The following is a 25,064-nucleotide window of genomic DNA, read 5'->3' on the forward strand; positions in this document are numbered from 1 at the left end:
AGTATATTTTAGCAACAGTGGATACTAAGTTTCTCTTCCCCTTTAGGATTTGTTGTTTGCTGAGTTGTTTATTTGTTTAGCTCCTTGACTGGGCTATTTCAATGACATCTATTTCCCCTATGATATGTAGCCTTTAGTGTCACTCCTCAGAGGGCTCAGCCGGACATGTACACAGTCACCCAATCCTTCTGGAATGACAGTGTTTTTAGCTGGGCTGTCTTTGATGAAGTTTCTAGCTGGTCTGCCTCTACTGATATCACACTCAACTCTTACCCAGTACTAATTGGTAGATGATGGCTCTGTTCTTTCAGTAACATCCTGGAGGCATAAATTACTCTATGGTTTGAGCCAATTAAACTCAAGCCCCAGGGCCAACATAGGCTTATAGGTCAGTCTTTGAAGTCAGGTCAGAAAAACCTCAAAAAGAGACATTCTTAGCTATCTCTTTCCCTGGTTTTCTCTGTTAAACTGAGATCTGACCTACTATTTTGCTTGTCGCTCTCATCCAGTTACCACCATGCTCCTCTTAAATACACACCACTAAATTTTTTTTTTCAATAGCCGCTTTAGGCTTGAACTTCCCCATTTTCTGTCCCAAATAGTCAGGCTACTTAGGAAAATCTGTGAAACGTTCTGTTCTTACAACTTGATTTTTCCCCAAGGAAGAGCCTTTGCACCCATTCTGTGGATTGAGTGGGTAGATCCCACTTTGCAGAGTAACATACCTAGTCTATAAGCAGAATGCTGGGTCCTGACATTATTCTCTGGTCTTCTCTGCTTGTACTGATCAGCATGAAACCTGTGCCCTACCAGTGATTTTAAGCGGGAATGATTCAGGCCTTGAGTTCTTGGCCTACCATGCTTGGGGCAGATCTCCTGATCTGTGAGTAAGGACTAAATGGCGAAAAGGAGCTTCAGATCTCTTTAGTTCTTACCTCTGATCCAGCTTCTGTAGCACAGAGCTGTGTGAGATGAGGAGTGCTGGTGTCTCGCCTGCCTCCTGCTGCCCTTGACATGTACCCTGGACAAAGGTTATCCCTAACAGAGAGCTGGGGGAAATAAAGTCCTCTGTTCTTAGCTGTACCCATGAAGAGTGGAGCTATCATCTCGCTGAGGTGGGGAAAAGAGAGGACAGGCCATAGACAGGTCATGGTTCAAATGTCACAGATGCTTACTCTTCAAACCTAGATTTCATAGATTTTCTTGAATAAATGTTTCTCCAATTGTTGTATAACCTTAGGACAATTTCAAGAGCATTTAAACGGTTGTTGTATTTTATAATTTTTTTAATTCTTGAAATGAAACATTTTGTTTTGAGATAACTATTGACATGAAATAATACATATTATTATGTATTATTATTATTATACATATTATTTCTTAGCTCTAAGAAATAATATAGGGATCCCATGAACCCAGTATCCCCAAATGGTAGCATCTTATAGGATTATAGTATAATATTGCATCTAGGATATTGACATCACTACATCAAGGTACAGAACATTTTCATCATCACAAGGACTTTTATAATGACGACTACTCCCCTTGTACCACCAGCTTCACCTTATCCACTAGCAACCACTAATCTAGTCTTCCTTTCCATAATTTTTGTCTTTTTTTGTCTATTATATAGGTAGAATCATATTAATACGTATGTCTGTAACTTCCAGCATTTTGAAGAGTGGCGATAGTGAATGTGCTTTATTTTTTTTTTCTCTATTTTTTTTGGAGGCTAATTATTTTACAATATTATATTGGTTGGTTTTGCCATACATTAATTGCTTTTGATCTTAGGGGGAAAGCATTCCAACTTCCATCATTAATGTATTGTTGGCTACAGATTTTTGGTATGTGTTCTTTATCAAGTTGAGGAAATTCCCCTCTATTCCTGTTTTTCCCTATGTTTCACTCTTTAGTCCACAAGTCTCTTCAAACTGCCGTCCCAAAAGTGCTCCCTCTCTTGGCTCTGTTTTTTAAGGTAGATAACTTTTCAGAGGAATCTCAAGTTCTCACTCAATCTCTGAGCCTGGTTAGCTCGATTCATGTCCATTCTTTTCTTTCTCTCCTTCTCTCATGTTGGTCTACCAGACGATTGGTCTCCCTCCAAGGTGATGACTCTCCAACCTGCATCGTTTATTTAGTTCTCTTCCCAGGACTGTGTTTCCCTTGATGAACTCCCCCTTCTGAAGTTTTATATTGCATCTCTTTGAACACCTGTTCTAAGGTCAAAGATGTGTAATCTAAAACTTTTACCGCTCTATAAACAATCTTTTCCCTCACATATGTAATTTTAAATAACATTTCCATTTTTACTCTTTTAAATGGAGATTATTCATTCTCCAATGACCAACTCATGTCAAAACTTCTCAGCTTTGTCCAATAATACATTTTCCTTCTAATCTCTTCCTTCCGGTCGTGTACTTGATATGATCAGAGAGAAGGAAATTGGAGATGCCACCTAGAGATGTGAAGAGTCTGCTACAAGGTACAATCATTTTGAGAAAATCGTGAAGTTCTGGAAATCTGGTCCTTTTTATACCATGTTGAATTGAATAAGGCAAATGAGAAGATGTATGACATATGTTCACATAGAGACTTGTAAACAGACGTTTATGGCTGTGCTCAGTCGCTCAGTTGTGTCCGACTCTTTGTGATCCCATGGACTGTACCCTGCCAGGCTCCTCTGTCCATAGGATTTTCTAGGAAAGAATATTGGAGTGAGTTGCCATTTCCTTCTCCGGGGATCTTCTCAACTCAGATACTGAACCCTTGTCTCTTGCATCTCTTGCGGATTCTTTACCTCTGCACCACCTCAGAAGCCCCTGGTCAATGAGACATCAATAAAATTCACAGGAGACATACACAAATAAGTAATATAATGGTCATTTTCCCCTACAATATCTTGAGAAAGTTTTGTAGTTATAAACTAGGTAACCCCAGTTTACAGTTGGAGAAAGAGACACTCTGTGTCAACAACCTAAGTTCCTTGAGAAAGTCAAAGGCAGCATCATTATAGTAATAAAATTCTACTCCTGCTCATCAAGGTGAGATGTCTTCCCCACAGAGTTCTCTAGGCGTTTCTGGAACACAAAGCTTTATTTCGAAACTTTGATGTTATTGGGCATAGGTATGTGCTGTCAAAAAAAGATAAGCCCACTTTTTTTTCTAGTCTGTATTCAATTGCCTGCAGTTACTGTTACTAAGAGTACAAACTGCCCAGTATTCTTGAAGATATTCTGTCAAATATATAAACCAGATTCTGTGTTAATTTATACAACATTTTCATGAATACTCTCCAGATGTTTAATGTCACAGAAAGAACTTATTCTGTTGTTTAGCATTCATCAAAACCACATCCTCTGTATTTGCATATGACAGGGCACCCCAGGACATAAATGCTAAAAAGAGAATGGACACATATGGCAATCTTTAGGGAAAATAAACTTTGCCACATTGTAATATAAGATGAAGTTAAGGAGTGTGATGTGACTTTAGAATACATATATCAAAAGTGAAGTGAAGTAAATGTTTGGTACTTTTCACCGAGCCACAAAAAAGAGAAATCCCCAATGTGTATCTCTTTATCTATTTTGTAATTAGTATTGATTACACGAGAGCAGGAGAAATACCCAGTGCCAAAGGATCGTGGCCAGCATACATTTTGAGTATTTGGAGCCAGTTTTTAAGTATTTTGAATGTGTATTCTTTATTATAATGTGTCGAGTTAGATATATATGCATACCCTTTTGATTATATTGCTTAGATCCTCTTTCTTCTTATTCTTGTCCTCTTGATCTATCTTGTTGCTAAAAGTGGTATATTACAATTTCCTATTATTAGGGTGTTTCTACCTATGTCTCCTTTCACCACCTGTGGTTTTGCTTCATAAAAGTAGCTGTGTTATTTGTGTTATATCTTCATTGTGGATCATGGTTTTTAGCACTTCTTTGTCATGTTTTTCTGATTTCAGACTTGAATTCTATTTTACATTATCAGGATTTGCTACACTTGTTCTCTTTTTATGCCCAATTTCCAGGTATACTCTTGCGCGCATCTGTGTGTACAAAGTCACCTCAATCGTGTGCAACTCTTTGCAACCCTATGAACTGTGACCCCACCAGGCTCCTCTGTCCATGGGATTTTCCACACAAGAATACTGCAGTGGGTTGCCATGCCCTTTTCCTGGGTATCTTCTTGACCCAGGGATCGAACCCTTGTCTCTTCTGTCTCCTGCACTGGCAGGCAGTTTCTTTAGCACTGGCACAACCTGGGAAGTCTTGCACATCCCGTTTTTATAATTAATTAATCTTAATTTTTTTTAAGATGATCACCGTAAGTCAACACAGTAATTCTCTCTTCACCGCCGCACATACTTTTAATTTTGGCTTTTCTGAGTCACTTTGTTTGAAATGTGTTTCTTACATATAGAATGTAGTTGGGTTTTGTTTTCAAGTCAACTGGAATTTTTTTTCTTTAGTTGTTATATCCATTCACATTTTAAATTGAAAAAAGATAACAGTAAAATTGCCTTTATTAGCAACATACAACTCCCTCACACTTCCTCCATGGAGTCAATTCCTTCCTCCCACCTACCTCCTGGTAAACACTGATCTTCTCTTCATTGCTTTAGTTTTGCATTTTCTGGGATGACATAGAAATGTCATAGAAATGAAGTCACACAGTGTGTAACCTCTTGAGGTTGGCCTCCTTCTCATTACATTGGTCAACATAATGCTTTTGAGGTCCACCTGTCTTTTTGCATGCTGCATGTGTCAATAATTTGTTCTTTTTCATTGCTAAGCATTATTCCATCAATCAGATGTCATACAGTTATCCTACTCTGTTCATTTTTGGAAGAAAATGGGTTCTTTATAGATTTTGGAAATTATGGATAGAGTGGATATGCACATTTGTGTACAGGTTTTTGTGTGAACATGTATTTTCATTTCTCTGGGAGAAATGCCTATGAGTGAGATTGTAGGGTCATATGGTATATGTATGTTTAACTTTATAGAAAACTGCCAAGCTAGTTTATTTTTGTTGCTGTTTTAATTTATTTTTCATTGGAGAATAACTGCTCTACAATGTTGTACTGGTTTCCACTGTGCAGCATGTGAGTCAGTCATAAGTATACGTATATCCCTGCCCTCTTGGACCTCCCTCCTACCTACCCCCCATCCAAACTGTTCGATTCAGTGACTGTACTATTTTTAAATTCCCATTAGCAAAGATTAAATTTCTAGTTGTTTTTCTTCTTTGTCAGCACTTAGTATTGTCAAGTTTTTTGTTTCCCCATTTTCAGTGATGTCTCTTTGTAATTTTAATTTATATTTCACTAATAATGTTCTGAGTATCCTCTTTAGTAAAGTGTATATCCAAGTCTTTTCTCATCTAAAAATTGTTTGTTTCCTAATTGTTCATTAATGTTTATAGTTTTGACAGTTCTTTATTTAAAATTAGTTAATTAATTTTTGGCTTCCCTGGGTCTTTGCTGCTGCTCACCAGCTTTCTCTAGCTGTGGTGATAGGGGCTTCTCTCTAGTTTTGGTATGTGTTCTTCTCATTGCAGTGGCTTCTCTTGTTGTGGAATATGGGCTCTAAATGGATGGGCTTAGTTGCCCCATGGCATGTGGAACCTTCCTACACCAAGGATCAAATCTTTCTACATCTGTGTCCCCTGCATTGGCAGGCAGATTCTTATTCACTGTACTACCAGTGAAGTCCTGAGAGTTCTATATATAGTCTGGATACAAATCTTTTGTTGTATATAACATTTGCAAATGTTTCGCTGAAGGTCTGGACCTTATCTCTTCTTTTTCTTAAGTGTCTTACACTCAAGTGGAGGTTTTAAAGTTTAATGAATTCAAATTTATCATTTTTTTCCTTTCTGACATTTAGTGTTGTATTTAAGAACTCTTTGACTTAGTCCAAGTTACAAAGATTTTCTGCTAATTTTTCTTAAAAATATATAGTTGAATATTTTACATCTAGACCTATGATTGATTTTGAACTAATTTTGTATGGAGTTGGAAGAGTTTTGCCTACAGACATCCAGTTGTCCTAACACCACTTATTGAGAAGGCAATTGTTTCTCTCCTTTCCACCTTTGTCAAAAATCAATTGGAGGGGACTTCCTTGGTGGTTCAGTGGTTAAAAATCCGTGCTTCTACTGCAGTGGCTACAGGTTCAATCTCTAAACAGGGAACTAAGATTCCACTTGCCATGTGGTGTGGCCAAAAGAAGTCAATTGGACATATTTTGAGTCTATTTCTGACTCTCCGTTCTGATCCATTGATCGACATGTCTCTCGCTTCACCATCACAGCACTGTTTTGGTTATGATAGCTTTATGTTTGGGTGTGGATGTGCATGTGTGCTCAGTTGCATCCGACTCTTTGACCCCATGCTCAGTTGCATCCGACTCTCTGACCCCATGGACCATAGCCTGCCAGGCTCCTCTGTCCAGGAAGAATACTGGTGTATGTTGTCATTTCTTACTCCAGGAGATCTTCCTGACCCAGGGATTAAACCCACATCTCTTAAATCTCCTGCATTGGCAGGCAGGTTCTTTAACACTAGCACCACTGTGACAACTTTATGCTCGCATGTGTGCTAGGTTGTGTCTGGCTCTTTTCATCCGTATGGACTGAAGCCCGCCAGGCCACTCTGTCCATGGGGTTCTCCAGGCAAGAATACTGAAGTGGGTTGCCATGCCCTTCTCCAGTGATAGCTTTATAATAAGTGTTAAAACAAGGTAGTGTGGGTCCTTTAACTTTATTCTTTTTTTTTAAACTTGTTTTAATTATTTTAATTTCTTTATAAAAGAAATATAAGTATAAATTTATATAAATTTTAGAATCAGTTCTCTTTTTGGAATTGCATTAGATTTATAGATCCCTTTCATAGTAAAATAGGTGGGGCAAACTTTAAAACTGTAAAACCTAATGACGTATTGGGGACATATGAACCAATCAGTCAGTCCAAGAAGTGGAACTTTAAAGCTTGCATCTATTTCTATGCTTTCCCTCTGTATCCACAAGTATATTTTCTTTTAATGAAGCTAATTATTCAAGGACGACATTCCTATTTGTTGAATTCTTAGTTCTTTTGAATCACCTTACCTTCCACTTGTGATTTATCTTGTCACTGGAAGGTTTTCTTTTTTATCCACCCTCACACACTTCCCTTCCCCTTGATTCCTACCTCTGGCAACCACCAATCTATGATTCCCTTCTCAGATCAAAACTAAGATCTTTCTCTGTACTCCCATAGCTGTTGTTCAGTCACCAGTTTGTGTCTGACTCTTTGTGACCCCATGGACTGCAGCACATCAGGCTTTCTTGTCGTTCAGGATCTCCCAGAGTTTTCCCAAGTTCATGTCCATCACATTGGTGATCCAGCCAACCATCTCATCCTGTCACCCTCTTCTCCTTCTGCCTTAAGTCGTTCCCAGCATCAGGGTCTTTTCCAGTGAGTATTCAGGGTTGATTTCCTTTAATATTGACTGGTTTGTTCTCCTTGCTGTCCAAGATACTCTCAAGAGTCTTCTCCAGCACCACAGTTCAAAAACATCAATTCTTCGAAGCTTTGCCTTCCTTATGGTCCAGCTTTCACAATCATACATGACTACTAGAAGGACCGTAGCCTTGACTGTATGGACCTTTGTTGACAAAGTGATGTCTATGCTTTTTAATACGCTAGCTAGGTTTATCATATCTTTCCTGCCAAGAAGCAATTGTCTTCTGATTTCATGGCTGCAGTCACCATCCGCAGTGTTTTTAGAGCCCAAGAAGCAGAAATCAGTCACTGCTTCCACCTTTTCCCCTTCTATTTGCCATGAAGTGGTGGGGCGGTTGCTATGATCTTAGTTTTTTATATATTTCATTTTAAGCCGGCCTTTTCACTCTTCTTCTTCACCTTCATCAAGAGATTGTTTAGTTCCTCTTCACTTTCTGTCATTAGAGTGATATCATCCGCATATCTGAGGTTGTTGACATTTCTTCTGGCAGTCTTGATTTCAGCTTGTAACTCATCCAACCCAGCATTTCTCATGATGTGCTCGGCTTATAAGTTAAATAAACAGGGTGGCAGTAAATGCCTTGTTGTACTCCTTTCTCAATCTTGAACCAGTCAGTTGTTCTGTACAAGATCCTCACTGTTGCTTCTTGACCAGCATACAGGTTTCTCAGGAGACAGGTAAGATGGTCTGGTATTCCTGTCTCTTTAAGAGTTTTCCACAGTTTGTTATTATCCACACAGTTAAAGAGTTTAGCGTAGTCAATGAAACAGGGGTAGATGTTTTTCTACAATTCCCTTGCTTTCTCTGTGATCCAGCAAATGTTGGCCATTTGGTCTCTGGTTCCTCTGCCTTTTCTAAACCCAGCTTGAACATCTGGAAGTTCTCGGTTCACATAATGCTGAAGCCTAGCATACAGGATTTTAAGCATAACCTTACTAGCATGGGAGATGAGTGCAATTGTTTGGTGGTTTGAACATTCTTTAGTACTGCCCTTCTTGGGAATTGGGATAAGGACTGACCTTTCCACTCCTGTGGCTACTTGCCACTCAATTTTGAACAAATGAGTGAAATGTATTTTTACCTGAATTGATATCATCCCCAGTTTCAGATGAACTGTTTTTCTACTTCTTGATACCATTATGTAGCTTTTGAAGAAGGACTAAAGACGTAAGCAAAACTCTTGAAAATTAATCTGGAGAAATGAAACAATAGATATTTCTAGACCCAACTGATTGTGTTAATGACCACTTGAATCTCTCATTACTCAGCTGGAATTTTTTTCTTTCACTTCTAGTGTGTATACATTTGAATGCTTCCCAGCAACATTGAGCAGGGAGGTAAACAATAAATATTAAGTTGTGAAAATACTTCATGACACAACAAGAGTGCCATAAGTGATTAGGTACAGAAAAGCTACTTCACAGAATATATTTCCATTTCTTTTATTTGGCAAGACTGACTTATGATTTAATGTGGGATTAAGTATTTAGTCCAAAACCTGTATCAGATGACTAAGTATCAAATAGTAGAATATATCCTTAGAATTAGTTTTCATTTAAATATTTACTAATATAAAATTCTGATGTGTCTAATGTTAATGCCATTCATTATCACAAGTATAAAGGGTTTAGATATGTATTTATATATTAACTTTTATGATACTAAAACTTAATATTTATAATGTTGCACTTAATTCATCCATTTAAAAACACTGAGTACCTGAATGGGGCTTCCTGATGGCTCGGACAGTAAAGAATCTGCCTGCAATGCAGGAGACCTGGGTTCTATCCCTGGGTTGGGAAGATACCCTGCAGGAGGGCATGGCAACCCATTCCAGTATTCTTGCCTGGAGAATCCCCATGGACAGAGGAGTCTGGAGGGCTGTAGTCCATGGGGTCACAAAGAGTTGGACATGATTGAGTGACTAAGCACACACACACACTGAGTTCCCAGGCCTTCTTTTGGAATCTAGGATTACATCAATGAAGCAAACATACCGGTATTTTAAATTCCATAACCAAATGATGTATATAATAATAAACTTTCTTTGGAATTTATCTAAAACAAATTATTTCTGTTTTGCAGAGAATTATACATATATTATCATTGTATTATAAATACTTTTGAATCTATTTTGATTTTAAATAAGTATGTGATTGATAAGAAATCTAACTTATAAACTGAATTGATACATAATTTTTTGCAATTGTAGTAATTTATATTACAAGTATATGTGAAATCTATTTTACTTTTGCTTTCATGAAGGATAATATTTCCCATCACGTAACATAATCCTTAATGTTTTATCACAGTTTTGCTCAAGATTCCTGTGCCCTAGGCCATGGAATATTGTGATGTGATCTAAGATTGTCCTGATATAGCTCTAAATCTATATGTATATTGAACATTGGCATAGGCTTAATTATCATTCATTAAATACTTCGATTCTGTACTGTGAGATCACATACATGAATGCCACAAATTTTATCCATTTTAGTCATGCGCTTTCTTACTTAACAGATGTTTAAAGTTTAGCTTTTAAAAGTGGTAGTCTAGAATATTTTGACATAAAATGGTTCTTGTGTCTTGAAAATAATTAGATCATAATGCCACTAGGGGGCTCACATACCATGTGTGTAATTCATGTGGCACCACACATCTGCATAACACTTTTGGGTACTTAAAAGGATGTGATAGCTGGGACCATAATACTATATTCAACAGTTTTTGTGTGATAGATGTAAGGGCACAATAACAGAGGGAAATACATTAAATAGGTGTAACTTATCAGTGAAGTTATCAGTGAGGGGTCAAAAATTGAAACTGGATAAATGCTAGTCTGGTACCAGTCCCTATGACACCCCTCCTGTCTAGACTTGCTGTTGCTGATGCTGTAGGACTGTAAGCTCTAGCTGTCAATCACTAGAGTCCTGGGACTGGACAGAATTACTTTTCAACAAATAACACTATCTGGCATTATTTCAGTTGTCCCTTGTAATTGAGAAGATTTATTTGTAATCAGTTTAAAAAATCTTTAGCTTGTTCATTTCATTAGTGTAAGAAAGTGTATGGTTTGTATCAGTGTTCTTTCATTTTCTAAAGAATCTAGGAAAGCAAGTTTTTTAGATCATGCCAATTCATGTGTTTCCAGCCAAGTACATGCTTAAATATTTTTTTACTAATTCCATCTAGTCTTATTTTTTTTAATTTTTAATTTATAATCCAGGGACAGTTCAGCATTAATTTGGCAGGAACTGGGATGAAGATATCCAGTACAGCAAAGTGGCTGGCTCAGGGCAGTTATGCCTCTGTGATCATTCACAGATCACAGGTAAGTCCTGCTGGACCAAAAAGCCTGTCTGAAATACTTCTGTGCTGTGAAGTGGTATTAAATTCCTCTACCTTAAATTCAGAATTATATGAAGTTAATGACTAATGAGTTCTTTCATATAATGGCGTATGTTACATTATGATGAGGTATAACTAACTTATGAAATTATGGAATCGGGTTCATTTTTATTCATGTGCTTATGGAGGTTTTATATATATATATACACATTCATCTTTAGGCTATAGTTATCTATACATGAAATTAAGTGCCAGAGCATATAGATTTAAGTAGTTCGAGTTTGGGGTTAATGGCTTGAAACACAGGCGCTTCAAAAAGAGGTAGTCTTTTTGGCTATACTCTAATTGTTAAAGACTTTTACGTTTTAATATTTCAAAGTGAGAGGTAAATTTTTGGTTTATTTACCTCACTGCTTTGATTTAGTGATGTCGGAGTCATTTGTCATTTAACAAACATCCTTTATAGTTTCTTCAAGAATTAGGAATATTTTTATGGTTGTATGAACATTTTCCTCATCTATCTTTATTTAGAAAGCATTGTCATGAGTTGAGAGAATAGCACTGAAATATGTATATTACCATGTGAAATAGATCGCCATTCCACGTTCGATGCACGAGACAGGGCGCTCAGGGTCGGTGCACTGGGATTTTATTTTTACCTATAGCACATGTATTATCTAAAGTATTATCTAACGTATTGTCCTCCTAATTTTGGTGCTGGTGTAGTGTGCTAGCACATAAAATTTATGAGATGGCTCCTGGTACTTAGAATTACCACATCTTAGATAGCATGACTCTATCTACGTTAAATCAGGATCTGTGTTATAATTTCTGTTCTCACCTATATTGCACCACTTAAATCAGTACCATCAACAGTCCCTGCCTACTCCAAGGTTTTATAATTTTTCTTTCTTTTGCTAAAAGTAACTTCATTCCTATATATGAATACTACTTGTAAATGAAATTCAATTTTCTGATATTTGCAGACTTTAAAATACTTTATTTCTGACTATTATGAAATTGTGTTTTAATTAATAATTAAAGAATTTAGATTTTTTTCATTTCTATTATATGGGTTAACAGTAGGCTTTTAAAATGGTTATTTATTTCTAAATATTTGGCAAATTTAGGTCTCATCCTTTTGGGTAGAAGAATGGAAATAAATCAATTACTTCGTTAAAATATGTTCTGAGCAGGTATAAAATTTTGTGCAATGAGATATTCTGACTTTATCTAGTTGTTAGGTATCTTCTGGTTAAATGACAGCTGGCCAAGGGCAGCAGTAAAAATGAATATTTAGTACAATCATTCCTTCGCGTCTATTTAAGTTTTATTGTAAAGACTATTTGTTTACTTAATTGAAAATTTCTCCTTCAGTCAAAGATTTTGTGCATGAAGGTATTTCCTGAGATCTGATGCATGGTGTGAAACTCTGACTTATGAAACCCAAATGTACTTATGTAAATGAACACATAGTTTCATTTCCTAGTAAATTTAAACAAGATTAGGAGTTTACTTAATCCATTTGAGAACAGGAATGTATATAAATTGGAATTTTTACTGCCATCCTCTTCTCTGTTTACTTAGCTTCTCTAGAGTGTAGAAAGCTTCTGAAAGAAGAGGCAACTTCAAAAGCCCCTGATCTCAAAACATTCTTTATCCTCAAAAGTTTCAGGAACCCAGTTTCCTTTTCTACCCTCCCTCCTTAGATTAAAAAAACAAAAACATAAATAAAGCAAAACTTACCTTCTTCAGAAACCATAGGGGTTCAAACTATTTTTATTTCATCCTATCAAAAGGCCTTTTTGACTTTTGGACCTAAAGATGGAAGACAGTCTGGAAAGAAAATCTACCCTGTCCTCACCACTTCCGTCACCAGCCTGTGCCCACCCATTCCTCAGTTAGCAGCTCTGCTTTTCTGAAAAAATAGAAGAATCTCCTTTTATTGTTGTTTAGTCACTAAGTTGTATCTGACTCTGTCTAATTATAATTATTACTTTCAATCCAGTTTTTTCCCTCCATTCTATCACCTTTTATATTTTCTTCAAGCTGTGTTTCTAATGCTTCCAAGAGATGTTTGAAGTTAAGGTCAAGTTTGCATAATATCCTTCATTTATTTAGTCTATGAGAATCTTATATAAAATCCTAATACCTTTCTTTTATTCAATCTGTGAGAAACACTGGACAACAAATTGGGAGAGGTTTTAATAAACTCACTGAAGCAAATAGATACCTTGATGAAATATAGATGGATTGAGATGAATTGTCTGACATAGAGTGTGGTTTATAATCATCAAGTGGCTAATATGAATCTGGGGTTCTCTAATTCCTGTGACCACAGATTTCAACTAATCCTGAATTGGCATGATCTTTGACCTCAAGTGCAATTGTTACAGGAAACCTTGGCCAATTATTTCAGCCACGTGATTCAAAGCATTTGCTTTTCTGCTTTGTGAACACAGATACCAGAGTGTAACAGATTCTCCTCTATCTCTGCCTCTTCTATTTTCAGGATGGAACCAAAGTCTATGGCAGATGTGGAGGGTTCTGTGGAAAGTGTATTCCTCACATGACTACTGGTCTTCCAGTTCAAGTAGTGTGAACATTTAGAAGGAAAATGTGTCCCAAAGAGGAGACATTCTCTGGAACCTGCAAATAGTTGGTGCTTGTTTCTTTATTCCTTCCTGAGATTTATGTCTAAAATATTTGTGCTAGGATGCTCATAAAGGAGTCAATCACTGCTTAATTTTTTAAGGCCTTTGAAATAAACTGAATGATACGTGGTTCTAATCAGGATCCTTAAAAGGATGAAATAATTTATGGTAGGGCATACAGGGATGTTTAAATTATGCTATACTGTTAACAGATTGCACTGGACCAGAATTATGTTATGCCTGTAAACACACATGTAAATCTCTGCTCACATCCTACTGTACAATGAAATGTTTATTCTACTTGTTAAAATGGAGCAAGTAAAAATTATGATTTATGAACTTAAATCATAAACATTATTGACTCTGTCAGGAGAATAGCAAATCAATGGTCACATCAAAAAAGTACATAGCCATTATACTTTCTACTGATACAGCTTAGATACCTTGCTTTATGTTTCCTTTAATTTTTAATTGTGCATTATGGTGCTTCAAAAAATCATCCTAAAATATAGTATAGTTTTATAATTAAGAGTATGTAGTTGGGTTAAATACTAAACATGAAATTTTGTGGGTATAATACAGAATAAGATATGATATAGTAGAATTTCACTTAAAACACCTACCTCTAATTTGATTGTACTTATAAGAGCAATACATTGATTTTAAAATGTTTATATTCTATCATATCTTTATAACTTATATGCCTATATGTCTACTTTTAAAAAATTTATTTTCTCAAAGTTATGTACTGTATTTTATTAATCAAGTAGAAAACTAAGAATTATTTACAGTTTGAAGAACCTGTTTTGGTAAACATAAAATTATGTTTACATATGCAAAATTTTTATTAGAGAGTTCAAGTTATTTTATATCTGAGGTCTCTCAAATCCAGAACATGAAAGATAGTATAAAAATTAACTATTCATGAGTAAATGCTCAGGTATTAAGAGTTTTTTTAGGTGAATAATTTAATTGTGTATTATACAATCATTTGATTTTAAAAGAATTATAGATAATATTTTTCTATGATAACCTACTCTATAAACCAAGAAAACTGAATCTAATAATAGATTTTTGCCAATAAATAGTAGTGTAGTAGTTTTACCCACAAAGTTTTTCTTTTTCAAACTATTAGGGGTGTATTGTACCATATAAGGTACTAAAACAATTTTGTACCAATGTGGTTAAATAAACATTTAGGGATCTCTGTATCAGAAAAGAAGTATTTTGCACTGTGTGCCTGAAACCAGTTACAAACATTATTACAAAATGTATAACATGTTCTAGAAATGTTTTTATGCATAAGTAAAATCATATAATTTATAAATATTTGAATAATAAAGATATTTGTGTGATACATTGGGACTTTGCTTTCATTTTCCTTACATGCAAAAAAAAGAAAAAAAGAATTCTTCACCAGAAAAAGTCTATAACTGGAAAATCACTTCAGAAAGTCTAAAACATTTTACTCTAATTGTTGCAGTTTCAATGGAAATAGCTCCTGCCTAGTGTACACCCTTATGGAAATACCGGCATGGGGCTGACAGAAATTTGCAATGACTTTAAAAGCTTCTGTTTATAGAAGGGGTACCATGTATACTCATATTCAGTTGGCCAAATTAAATCACATGACCAAATCCTAGCAATATACTTCCCTTACAGGGCAGGATGGCCAGATGTGTGAAAATGAGTGAGGACTCACCATCTTCTCCCAAGGGAGGGAGAAGATCCTTGGGAACAATAAGATTTTATGTCCACCTGTCTTCAACTTCACCAGAAATTGCCAGAGTACTACTTTCTAAAGGGATGGAATAAATTTAAATTACCACTGCCTCTGTGTACAAATATTAGAATATCTATATTCTCAGTGACATGTCAATTTTTTTTTATCTGATGGGGTAGAGAGTAGGATTCAACTGTTTGAATTTATATTTATCTAACACAATTGCACTCATCTCACATGCTAGGAAAGTAATGCTCAAAATTCTCCAAGCCAGACTTCAACACTATGTGAACCATGAGCTTCCAGATGTTCAAGTTGGTTTTAGAAAAGGCAGAGGAACCAGAGATCAAATTGCCAACATCCATTGGATCATCAAAAAAGCAAGAGAGTTCCAGAAAAGCATCTATTTCTGCTTCACTGACTACAATAAAATCTTCGACTGTGTGGATCACAACAAACTGTGGAAAGTTCTTCAAGAGATGGGAATACCAGACCACCTTACCTGCCTCCTGAGAAATCTGTATGTAAGTCAAGAAGCAACAGTTAGAAACGGACAAGGAACAACAGACTGGTTCCAAATAGGAAAAGGTGTACGTCAAGGCTGTATATTGTTACCCTGCTTATTTAACTTATATGCAGAGTACATCATGAGAAACGCTGGGCTGGATGAAGCACAAGCTGGAATCAAGATTGCCAGGAGAAATACCAATAACCTCAGATATGCAGATGACACCACCGTTATGGCAGAAAGTGAAGAAGAACTAAAGAGCCTCTTGATGAAAGTGAAAGAGGAGCGTGAAAAAGCTGTGTTAAAATTCAACATTCAAAAAACTAAGATCATGGCATTCAGTCCCATCACTTCATGGCACGTAGATGGGGAAACAATGGAAACAGTGACAGACTTATTTACTTGGGCTCCAAAATCACTGCAGATGGTGAATGCAGCCATGAAATTAAAAGACACTTGCTCTTTGGAAGAAAAGCTCTAACCAACCCAGACAGCACATTGAAAAGCAGAGACAGTACTTTGTTGACAAAGTTCCATCTAGTCAAAGCTAAGGTTTTTCCAGTAGTCATGTATGGATGTGAGAATTGGACCATAAAGAAAGTTGAGTGCCAAAGAATTGATGCTTTTGAACTGTGGTGTTGGAGAAGACTCTTGAGATTCCTTTGAACTGCAAGGAGATCCAACCAGTCAATCCTAAAGGAAATCAGTCTTGAATCTTCATTGGAAGGACTGAAGCTGAAGCTGAAACTCCAATACTTTGGCTACCTGATGGGAAGAACTGACTCAGTGAAAAAGACCCTGATGCTGGGAAAGATTGAAGGCAGGAGGAGAAGGGGACGACAGAGGATGAGATGGTTTGATGACATCGCTGACTTGATGGACATGAGTTAGAGTAAGCTCCGGGAGTGCTGCAGTCCATGGAGTCACAAAGAGTCTCTCAGGACTGAGAGACTGAACTGAACTGTTGAGAGGGCCTTGTAGAGTACAACTTACAACTAAAACTTAATCAAGTAAATCTTAATCCAGTTATCTGCTGATTAGTGGGGTTGAGCTCCCTCCCTGGTAGTTTTTTGGTCTGAGGCAACCCAGCTCTTTGATCTAAAGGTTGTATGGTCAGGTTAATGGTGACCTCCAACAGGGTTTATGCCAAAGGGGACCTTCCCAGAAAGCTGCTGCCAGTCCTTCCATTCCTGTGGTGAGTCCCTGCTGACCCAGGCTTCCACAGGAGACCCTCCAACACTAGCTGGTAGTTTTGGTTCAGTCTCCTGTGGAGTCATTGCTCCTTTTCTCTGAGTCTCGGTGTGCACAAGGTTTTGTTTGTGCCCTCCAAGACTTGAGTCTTTGTTTCCCCCAGTCCTGTGGAAGTCTTGTTATCAAATCCCTCTGCTCTTCAAGGTCAGCTTCCCTGGGGTTTCCCAGTCCCTTTGTCAGGTCCCCAGGCTGGGAAGCCTGACACGTGGTTCCAAACCTTCACAGCAGTGGGAGAACTTCTTTGGTATTATTGTTCTCCAGTTTGTGGGTCACCCATCCAGCAGATATGGGATTTTGTTTATCATGATTACCCCTCCTACCATCTTGCTGAGGCTTATTCTGTGTCTTTGGACATGGGGTATCTTCTTTTAGTAGGTTCCAGCATCCTCCTGTTGATGGTTCTTCAACAGTTAGTTGTGATTTTGGTGCTCTAGCACGAGATGAGTGCCTGTCCTTCTACTCTGCCATTTTGAACCAGAAGAAACAAAACTGTTTAGTATTTAACTGTGAGGAAATAACGCAGTCCTGGAATGGAGTAAATCAGCACTTTTAATGCACAAAAATTGTGCAGTTTACCAAACAAAGCAAAAAGATTTCATTCACAGTGTTTCATAGTTAAGTCTGCTTGAGTTTTTGATGTACTTTGCATTTTCTATCTTTTGGGTCTCATAATAAACACACAACTTTAACCTCAGTGTTGTAAATTGTAAAATGGCAGGAAGAAAAATTTCACTGCTTGCCCTCCTAATATATAAATTATGAGATTAAGTGGGCTATTGTTTGTGAATAAATCTTGAATGGTAGAAAGTGCTAAATTAGCTATATTCTTTAATGTTAAACATAGAAAATAATCCCCAAAGGGCTATAGTGACCAAACAGCAGGTTCTGAAGGTCTACACTCCAGTTCTGCTGCTTATGTAAGCTCTATGACCTTGGGAAAATCACAGACTTTTTATGAACATCATGGTTGTAACTATACATGTGAGCTGTTAGGAGTATCTTTCTCACTTTGTGGCAAAAATATTAATCTATAAAAATTTGGCACTAGGTCAGGTCCATAAGTTAGATTAAAAATCATTTTTGCTTAAACACTTTTATTGTGGTAAGATATGCATTACATGATATTTACCACCTTACCCATTTAAAAAAATTCACTTTAGGGATATTCAGTACATTCATAATTTATTCAACCATTACCACCCTCCATCTTCAGAACTCTTTTCATTTTGGAAATCTGAAACACTGTGCCATTAAACAATAATTCCCTATTTAATGCTCACCCATGTTGTAGCATATGTCAGAATTTCCTTCTATTTTTAAGGCTAATAATATTCCATTGTATATACCATCTATTGCTTATCCATTCAACTGTCAGTGGACATTTGGGTTACTTTCATGTTTTAGCTGTTGTGAATAATGCTCTGTCAAGTTGGATGTACAAGAATTTCTTTGAGACTCTGGTCTCTCTTCTTTTGGGTGTATACCCAGAAGTGGAATTATTGATAATATGGTTGTTCTGTGTTTATTTTTTTGAGGACCCACCATGCTGCTTCATGCTGTTTTCCAAAGTGGTTGCTCCATTTTACAATCCCATGAACAGATCTAATTTCTCCATATCTTCATTGACAGTGGTTATTTTTAATGTTTTCGATAGTAGCCACACTAATGGATATAAGGTGCTATCTCATTATGGCTTTGATTTACGTTTTCCTAACCAGTCCATTCTAAAGGAGATCAGTCCTGGGTGTTCATTGGAAGGACTGATGCTAAAGCTGAAACAATACTTTGGCCACCTCATGCGAAAAGTTGATTCACTAGAAAAGATCTGATGCTGGGAGGGATTGGGGGCGGGAGGAGAAGGGGACGACAGAAGATGAGATGGCTGGATGGCATCACCGACTTGATGGACATGAGTTTGAGTGAACTCCAGAAGTTGGTGCTGGACAGGGAGGCCTGGCGTGCTGTGATTCATGGGGTCGCAAAGAGTCGGACATGACTGAGCGACTGAACTGAACGATTAACAATTTTGGCATTTTTATGTGCTCATTGGTCATTCATAAATCTTCTTTGGAAAAATGTCTATTCAAGTTCTTTGCCCATTTTTTAATTAGGTTGTTTGTTTTTGCTGTTGTTGTTTGTTTTTGCTGTTATTGTTGGGTTTTGTTCTGGATATTAGTCCTTTATATGCAAGTATATATTTTCTGTTGCATAGTTTGCATCAGTGTTCATAAGGGTGTTGGTCTGTGGTTTCCTTTCCTTCTAGCATCTTTGGCTTCAGTGTTAGAGGAATGCTGGCCTCAGAGAATGAGAAACTTGAGATTAGAAAGTGTTCTCTCACCTTCAAAATATATTTTTAAAGTTTGGGAAAAACTGGTGTTAGTTTTTCTTTATATGTTCAATGGAATTCACAAGTGAAGCCATTAAGTTCAGGAATTTTGTTGGAATGCTTTTGATTTCTGATTCAACCTCCTAACTAGTTATCAGTTTAATCATGTTTTCTATGTCTCTGTGACTCAATCTTGATTGGTTTTCTCAGATTTTTCCATTTCATCTAAATTATCCAATATGATGGCACAAAGTTATTCATCTTACTCTTCATAATCCTTTTTGTTGTCTATATTTATTATTGAAGGTAATGCCACCACTTCCACTTTTTATTTTAGTTATTCAGTTCTACTCTCTCTTTTCTTAGGCCGACTAAAGGTTTTCAGTTTTGTTCATATTTTCAAAGAATCAACTTTTGGTTTTATTGATTTTTCTCTATTATTTTTCTGTTGTTTCATTTGTCTTTACTCTAATCCTTATTATTTTCTTCCTTCTGCTAGTTTTATTTTTAGTTGGTTCTTTTCTAGTTGCAAAGTTAGCCTGTTGATTTGAGGTATCTCTTCTTTTTTAATGTGCTTGTAACAATAAATTGCCTGGTTAGCATTGTTTTTGTTATGTTCCCAGATGGTGCTGGTGGTAAATAACCCACCTACCAGTGCAAGAAATACAGGTTAGTTCCTGGGATGGGATCCCCTGGAGGAGCACATGGCAACCCACTCCAGTATTTTTGCTTGGAGAATCCCATGGACAGGGGAAACTGGCAGGCTACAGTCCATAGGGTCTCAAAGAGTCTGATGAGACAGCACTCACATAATTTTCAGTGTATTCATCTCTAAGTATTTTCTAATTTCCCTTGTGATTTCTTCACTGATGCATTTGTTGTTTAAGAGTGTGTTGTCTAATTTCTACAAATTTGTGTATTTTCCAGTTTTAGTTCTGTTTTCTAACTTCATCGTTCGATGAAAATAAAAATACTCTTGTCTTAAAAACTACTCTGTATGATATCTAACTTATTAAACCTATTAAGACAATTTGTGGCCTAATATAGAGTCCTTGCTGGAAAATGTCCACTGTTCAGTTGAGAAGAATGTGTGTTCTGTTGTTGTTATAGTGTTCTGTATATGTCTGTTAGATTTAATTGGTTTATTGTGTTATGAGTTCTCTACTTCCTTACTTCTGTCTGGTTGCTCTATCCACTATTGAGAGTAGAATATTGGTGTCGTTAATTATTATTGCAGAAATGTCTATTTCCCTCTTCAATCTTGTCCATTTATATTTCATGTATGTTTGTCATCTGTTATTAGGTGTGTGAAGTGAAGTGAAGTGAAGTGTAGTTGCTCAGTCGTGTCCGACTCTTTGCGACCCCATGGACTGTAGCCTACCAGGCTCCTCGGTCCATGGGATTTCCCAGACAAGAGTACTGGAGTGGGTTGCCATTTCCTTCTCCATATTAGGTGTGTAAATGCTTCTAATTATTATATCTTCCTGCTGTGTTGAAACTCTTACTTACATATGATGTCTTTGTTTGTCTCATACATTTTTTTGATTTAAAGTCATTTTGTCTATAAGTGTAGCTTCTCCTGTGGCTCTCTTGTTTAGTATTTGCATGAAATATTATTTTCCATTATTCCAACCTATTTTTGTCTTTGAACTAAAGTGAGTCTCTTATAATCAGCATATAATTAACGTAACAGCATATCATATTTTTTATCTATTATTCCAATCTCTATCTTTTAATTAGAGAATTTAATCCTCTTACAATTAGAGTAAATACTGATAAGGACTTACTTCTGTTATTTGCTGTTTATATTCTGTGTGCCTTATGATGCTTTTTTTATACCTCATTTCCTGAATGATTGTCTTCTTTTGTATTTAGTCAATAACTTTTAATAAAGTATTTTAATTCCATTTTTATTGCCTTTTGTGATATTCTATAACTATTTTCTTTGTGGTTACCATGGGGACTACATTTAATATTCTAAAGTTACAATATTTGAATTTATACCAGCTTAATCTCAAAAACACACAAGCATTTTTTTTTACAGCTCCTTCTCATGTTTTTCAGTTATTGATGTCACAAAAGTATAGCTTTATGCATTATGTGATCTAAAACATAGGTCAGTAATTGATTTTCATAATGCATTATTCTCTTAAACAAAATTAGAACTACAAACCAATTTTAAAATAATGTTAGCTTTTATAATGAGTCATTTATTTACCTTTATTGACATCTTTATTTCTTCTTTTTCTTTTTTAATATTACCAAGCATTTTATTTATTTTTGTTGTTGTTGTTGTTGTTTTATTTTATTGGAGGCAAATTACCTTACATTAATATATTGGTTGGTTTTGCCATACATTGACACGAATCCGCCCTGGGTGTACATGTGTTCCCTTTCTTGAACCCCCCTCCCACCTCCCTCTTCCCCATATCCTCCCTCCAGGTCATCCCCGTGCACCAGCCCCAAGCATCCTGTATCATGCGTTGAACCTGGACTGGTCACATATGATAATATACATGCTACAATGCCGTTCTCCCCAGTCATCCCACCTTCACCCTCTCCCACAGAGTCCCATATAATTAAGTTACTAGCTAGTGTTCTTTCAACTTTCAAGACTACTTGTAGCATTTTTTGCAGGGCAGGACTAGTAGTAATAAGCTCCATCTTTTGTTTATGTGAAAATATCTTAATCCATGTCTGGTTTTGCCAGATATAGGATTCTTGGATGATGTTTTTTGTTTTTCTCTTTACACTTTGAATATATTAGCTCACTGCCTTTTGAACTCCAAAGTTTCTGGTGACAAATCTGTCCAAAATCTTATTAAGGATCACTTGAATATGATGGGTTGATTCTCTCTTGCTGCTTCCAATACTCTCCTTCTTTTTGAATTTGGACAGTTTGATTTTAATGTGTGTCAATTTGGGTTTCTTTTAGTTCATCTTACTTGGAGTTCATTGAGCTTACTGTATACTTTTGTTCATGTCTTTCATCAGATTTGGAAAGTTCCTGGTCATTATTTCTTTAAATAACTTCTCTGTCCCTTTCTGTCTTCTCCTTCTGGGATTCCCACAATTCATATGATGGTCTGTTTGGTGGTGTGCCACAGGTCCTTTAGGCTCTATTCACATTTGTTTTTACAATTGTTTTTCTTCCTGTTTCTCAGACTTGATAACTTAAATTATCCTGTCTTCAAGTTAATGGGTTATTTTCCCACTCAAACTGCCTTTGAATTTCCCTTGTGTATTTTACTCTTCAATTATAGTTTTAAAAAATTTCTTTACAGGTTTTCTATGCCTTTACTGATATTTCCATTTATTTCCATTTTCTTGACTTTCTCTAAGTCTTCCTTTAGTTGTTTGAACATCTTTCTAAAATCTTTATCTAGTAGGTCTGCCATCTAGTCTTTTTTCAGGGGCATTTTTGTTTTGTTGGTTTATTTTTTCCCAATGAATGGTCTATACTTTCATGTTTTTTTGACATGTCTTGTGACATTTTGTTGAAAATAGAACATTTAAATTTAATTATGTTGAAATTCTGGCAATCAGGTTCTCTTTTTCAAAAATGACTTGCTTTTTGTTGTTTCTCTCTTAATTTGGACTGTTATAGGCTGTCTCTGTGCCAACAATCAACTTGGATGTAAGTATAAAGTCTTCTCAGATCTTTTTCGAGTCTGCTTCTTTTCCAAGCCATGCACAGTGACTTTCTAAATTCAAATACAATTGCTTTTGAATATCTTGGTCATTAATGTCTGATTCCCAAAAGGGGAAAAAGAGAAAAGCAAAGGACTGAAAAAGATCTCGCCCTTTGAATCTCCTGGAAGTTTCTTTAGCCTGCGGGTGAGGGGATTGCAATGGTGGGTGTGTATGTGGGAATGTGTTTCATAGTGACTGCCAGTCTCCATATCTGTATTGTCATGATCAGAAGCAGCTCACAGTGAACAAACATATGTCCCCCACATTTTCAGGACAGGTCCTTTTTGCTCACCCTGGATTCTTCAAGCTACGTGCAAGCTGCTCCAGGAACATATCATGACTGTCTTCCTTGGGAATGGGGAGGGGCTATGGGTATGCTGTTGAGTTAAATCTGAAATTGATTGAGTATGTGTGATAGTCATTCAGTCATGTCCGACTCTATATGACCCCATGGACTGTAGCACACCAAGCTCCTCTGTCCATTAAATTCTCCAGGTAAGAATACTGGAGTGGGTTACCGTTCTCTTCTCCAGGAGATCTTCCCAACCCATGGGTCAAACTTGGATCTCCTGCATTTTAGGCAGACTCTTTACCATCTCAACCACCAGGGAAGCCTCCAGATTGACTGAAATTGATCACAATTTATTGTCCAAGCCATCCCCTGGGAATTGCAAGGCTTCAGTAGATGCCAGAGGCCTAAAATGGTTATATCAGACAGGTTCTGCCAGTACAATTGTCTTCTAGATGGGAAAACAGATTCTTGATGATTCTCACTACAACATTTTCCTAGATTTCTCTATCCAATAAATTTTTTTAATCTTTATTTAATAAATGGTACAATTTTTATTGGTACCATTTATTAAATAAAAAGTGTACCAATAATTTTTTAAAGTGTTAACTGTCATTACTACTTTTATCATGACCTGTGAGATCATGGATCTTTTGTGAACTAGTTTCACAGTATACAAACATGTTATATGTATAGAGAGATTGGGTGTGTACTTCTTTGGAAACCTAGAGTCTCAGGGATAGTAGAGAGACTGTTTACTTTAAAATCTAAAAAAAAAAAAATTTATTCAATTTTTAAAAGTTGAAGTGAAGTGAAAGTCATTCAGTCGTGTCCGACTCTTTCCAACTGTATGTAGTCCATGGAATTCTCCAGGCCAGAATACTGGAGTGGGTAGCTGCTCCCTTCTCCAGGGGATTTTCCCCACCCAGGGATTGAACCCAGGTCTCCCGAATTGCAGGCAGATTCTTTACCAGCTGAGCCACCAGAGAAACCCAAGAATACTGGAGTGAGTAGCCTATCCCTTCTCCAGCAGATCTTCCCGACCCAGGAATCGAACCAGGGTCTCCTGCATTGCAGGCAGATTCTTTACCAGATAAGCTACCAGGGACTCACTTTTAAAAGTTACTTTCAATTTACAGTTATTATGAAATGTTAGCTGTATTCCCTGTGTTGTACAATACATCCTTGAGCCATCTTACACCCAATAGCTTGTACTTCCCATTCGCCCACCTCTATATTGCTCCTCTCATCTGCCTATTGGTAACCACTAATTTGTTCTCTATATCTGTGAGTCTTCTTCTTCTTTGTTGTATATTTTAGGTTCCACATATAAGTGATATATATCTTTTTTCTCTCTGACTTATTTCAATTACCATAATGCCTTCTGCTGTTGCTGCTGTATAAGTCGCTTTAGTCATGCCCGACTCTGTGCGACCCCATAGACAGCAGCCCACCAGGCTCTTCTGTCCATAGGATTCTCCAGACAAGAATACTGGAGTGGGTTGCCATTTCCTTCTCCAATGCATGTATGAATGCTGAGTCGCTTCAGTTGTGCCCAACTCTGTGTGACCCTATGGTCAGCAGCCCACCAGGCCATTCTGTCCACGGGATTCTCTAGGCAAGAATACTGGAGTGGTTTGCCATTTCCTTCTCCTAATGCCTTCTGAGACTATATAACTGCAAATGGCAAAATTTATTTCATTTTTATGCTGAATAGTTCGTTATATATAAATAAACCATATCTTCTTTATTCTT

General features: G+C 36.7%; 1 protein-coding gene across 1 annotated transcript in view; it reads left to right on the forward strand.

Moving 5' to 3' along the window:
• Positions 1-14,863, forward strand: part of ADAMTS20 (ADAM metallopeptidase with thrombospondin type 1 motif 20) — a 210,082-nt gene extending 195,219 nt beyond the window's left edge. The window contains exons 38-39 of the mRNA XM_055395361.2: positions 10,744-10,848; positions 13,378-14,863. Coding sequence (XP_055251336.2) covers positions 10,744-10,848; positions 13,378-13,467 — 195 coding nt within the window. The 3' untranslated portion in view covers positions 13,468-14,863. The remainder of the gene's footprint in view (positions 1-10,743; positions 10,849-13,377) is intronic.
• Positions 14,864-25,064: the final 10,201 nt, after the last annotated feature.

The sequence above is a fragment of the Moschus berezovskii genome, chromosome 6, assembly GCF_049115385.1.
Source record: "Moschus berezovskii isolate FMDL1 chromosome 6, NW_MosBer_1.0, whole genome shotgun sequence".
NCBI classification, from domain to species: Eukaryota; Metazoa; Chordata; class Mammalia; order Artiodactyla; family Moschidae; genus Moschus; species Moschus berezovskii.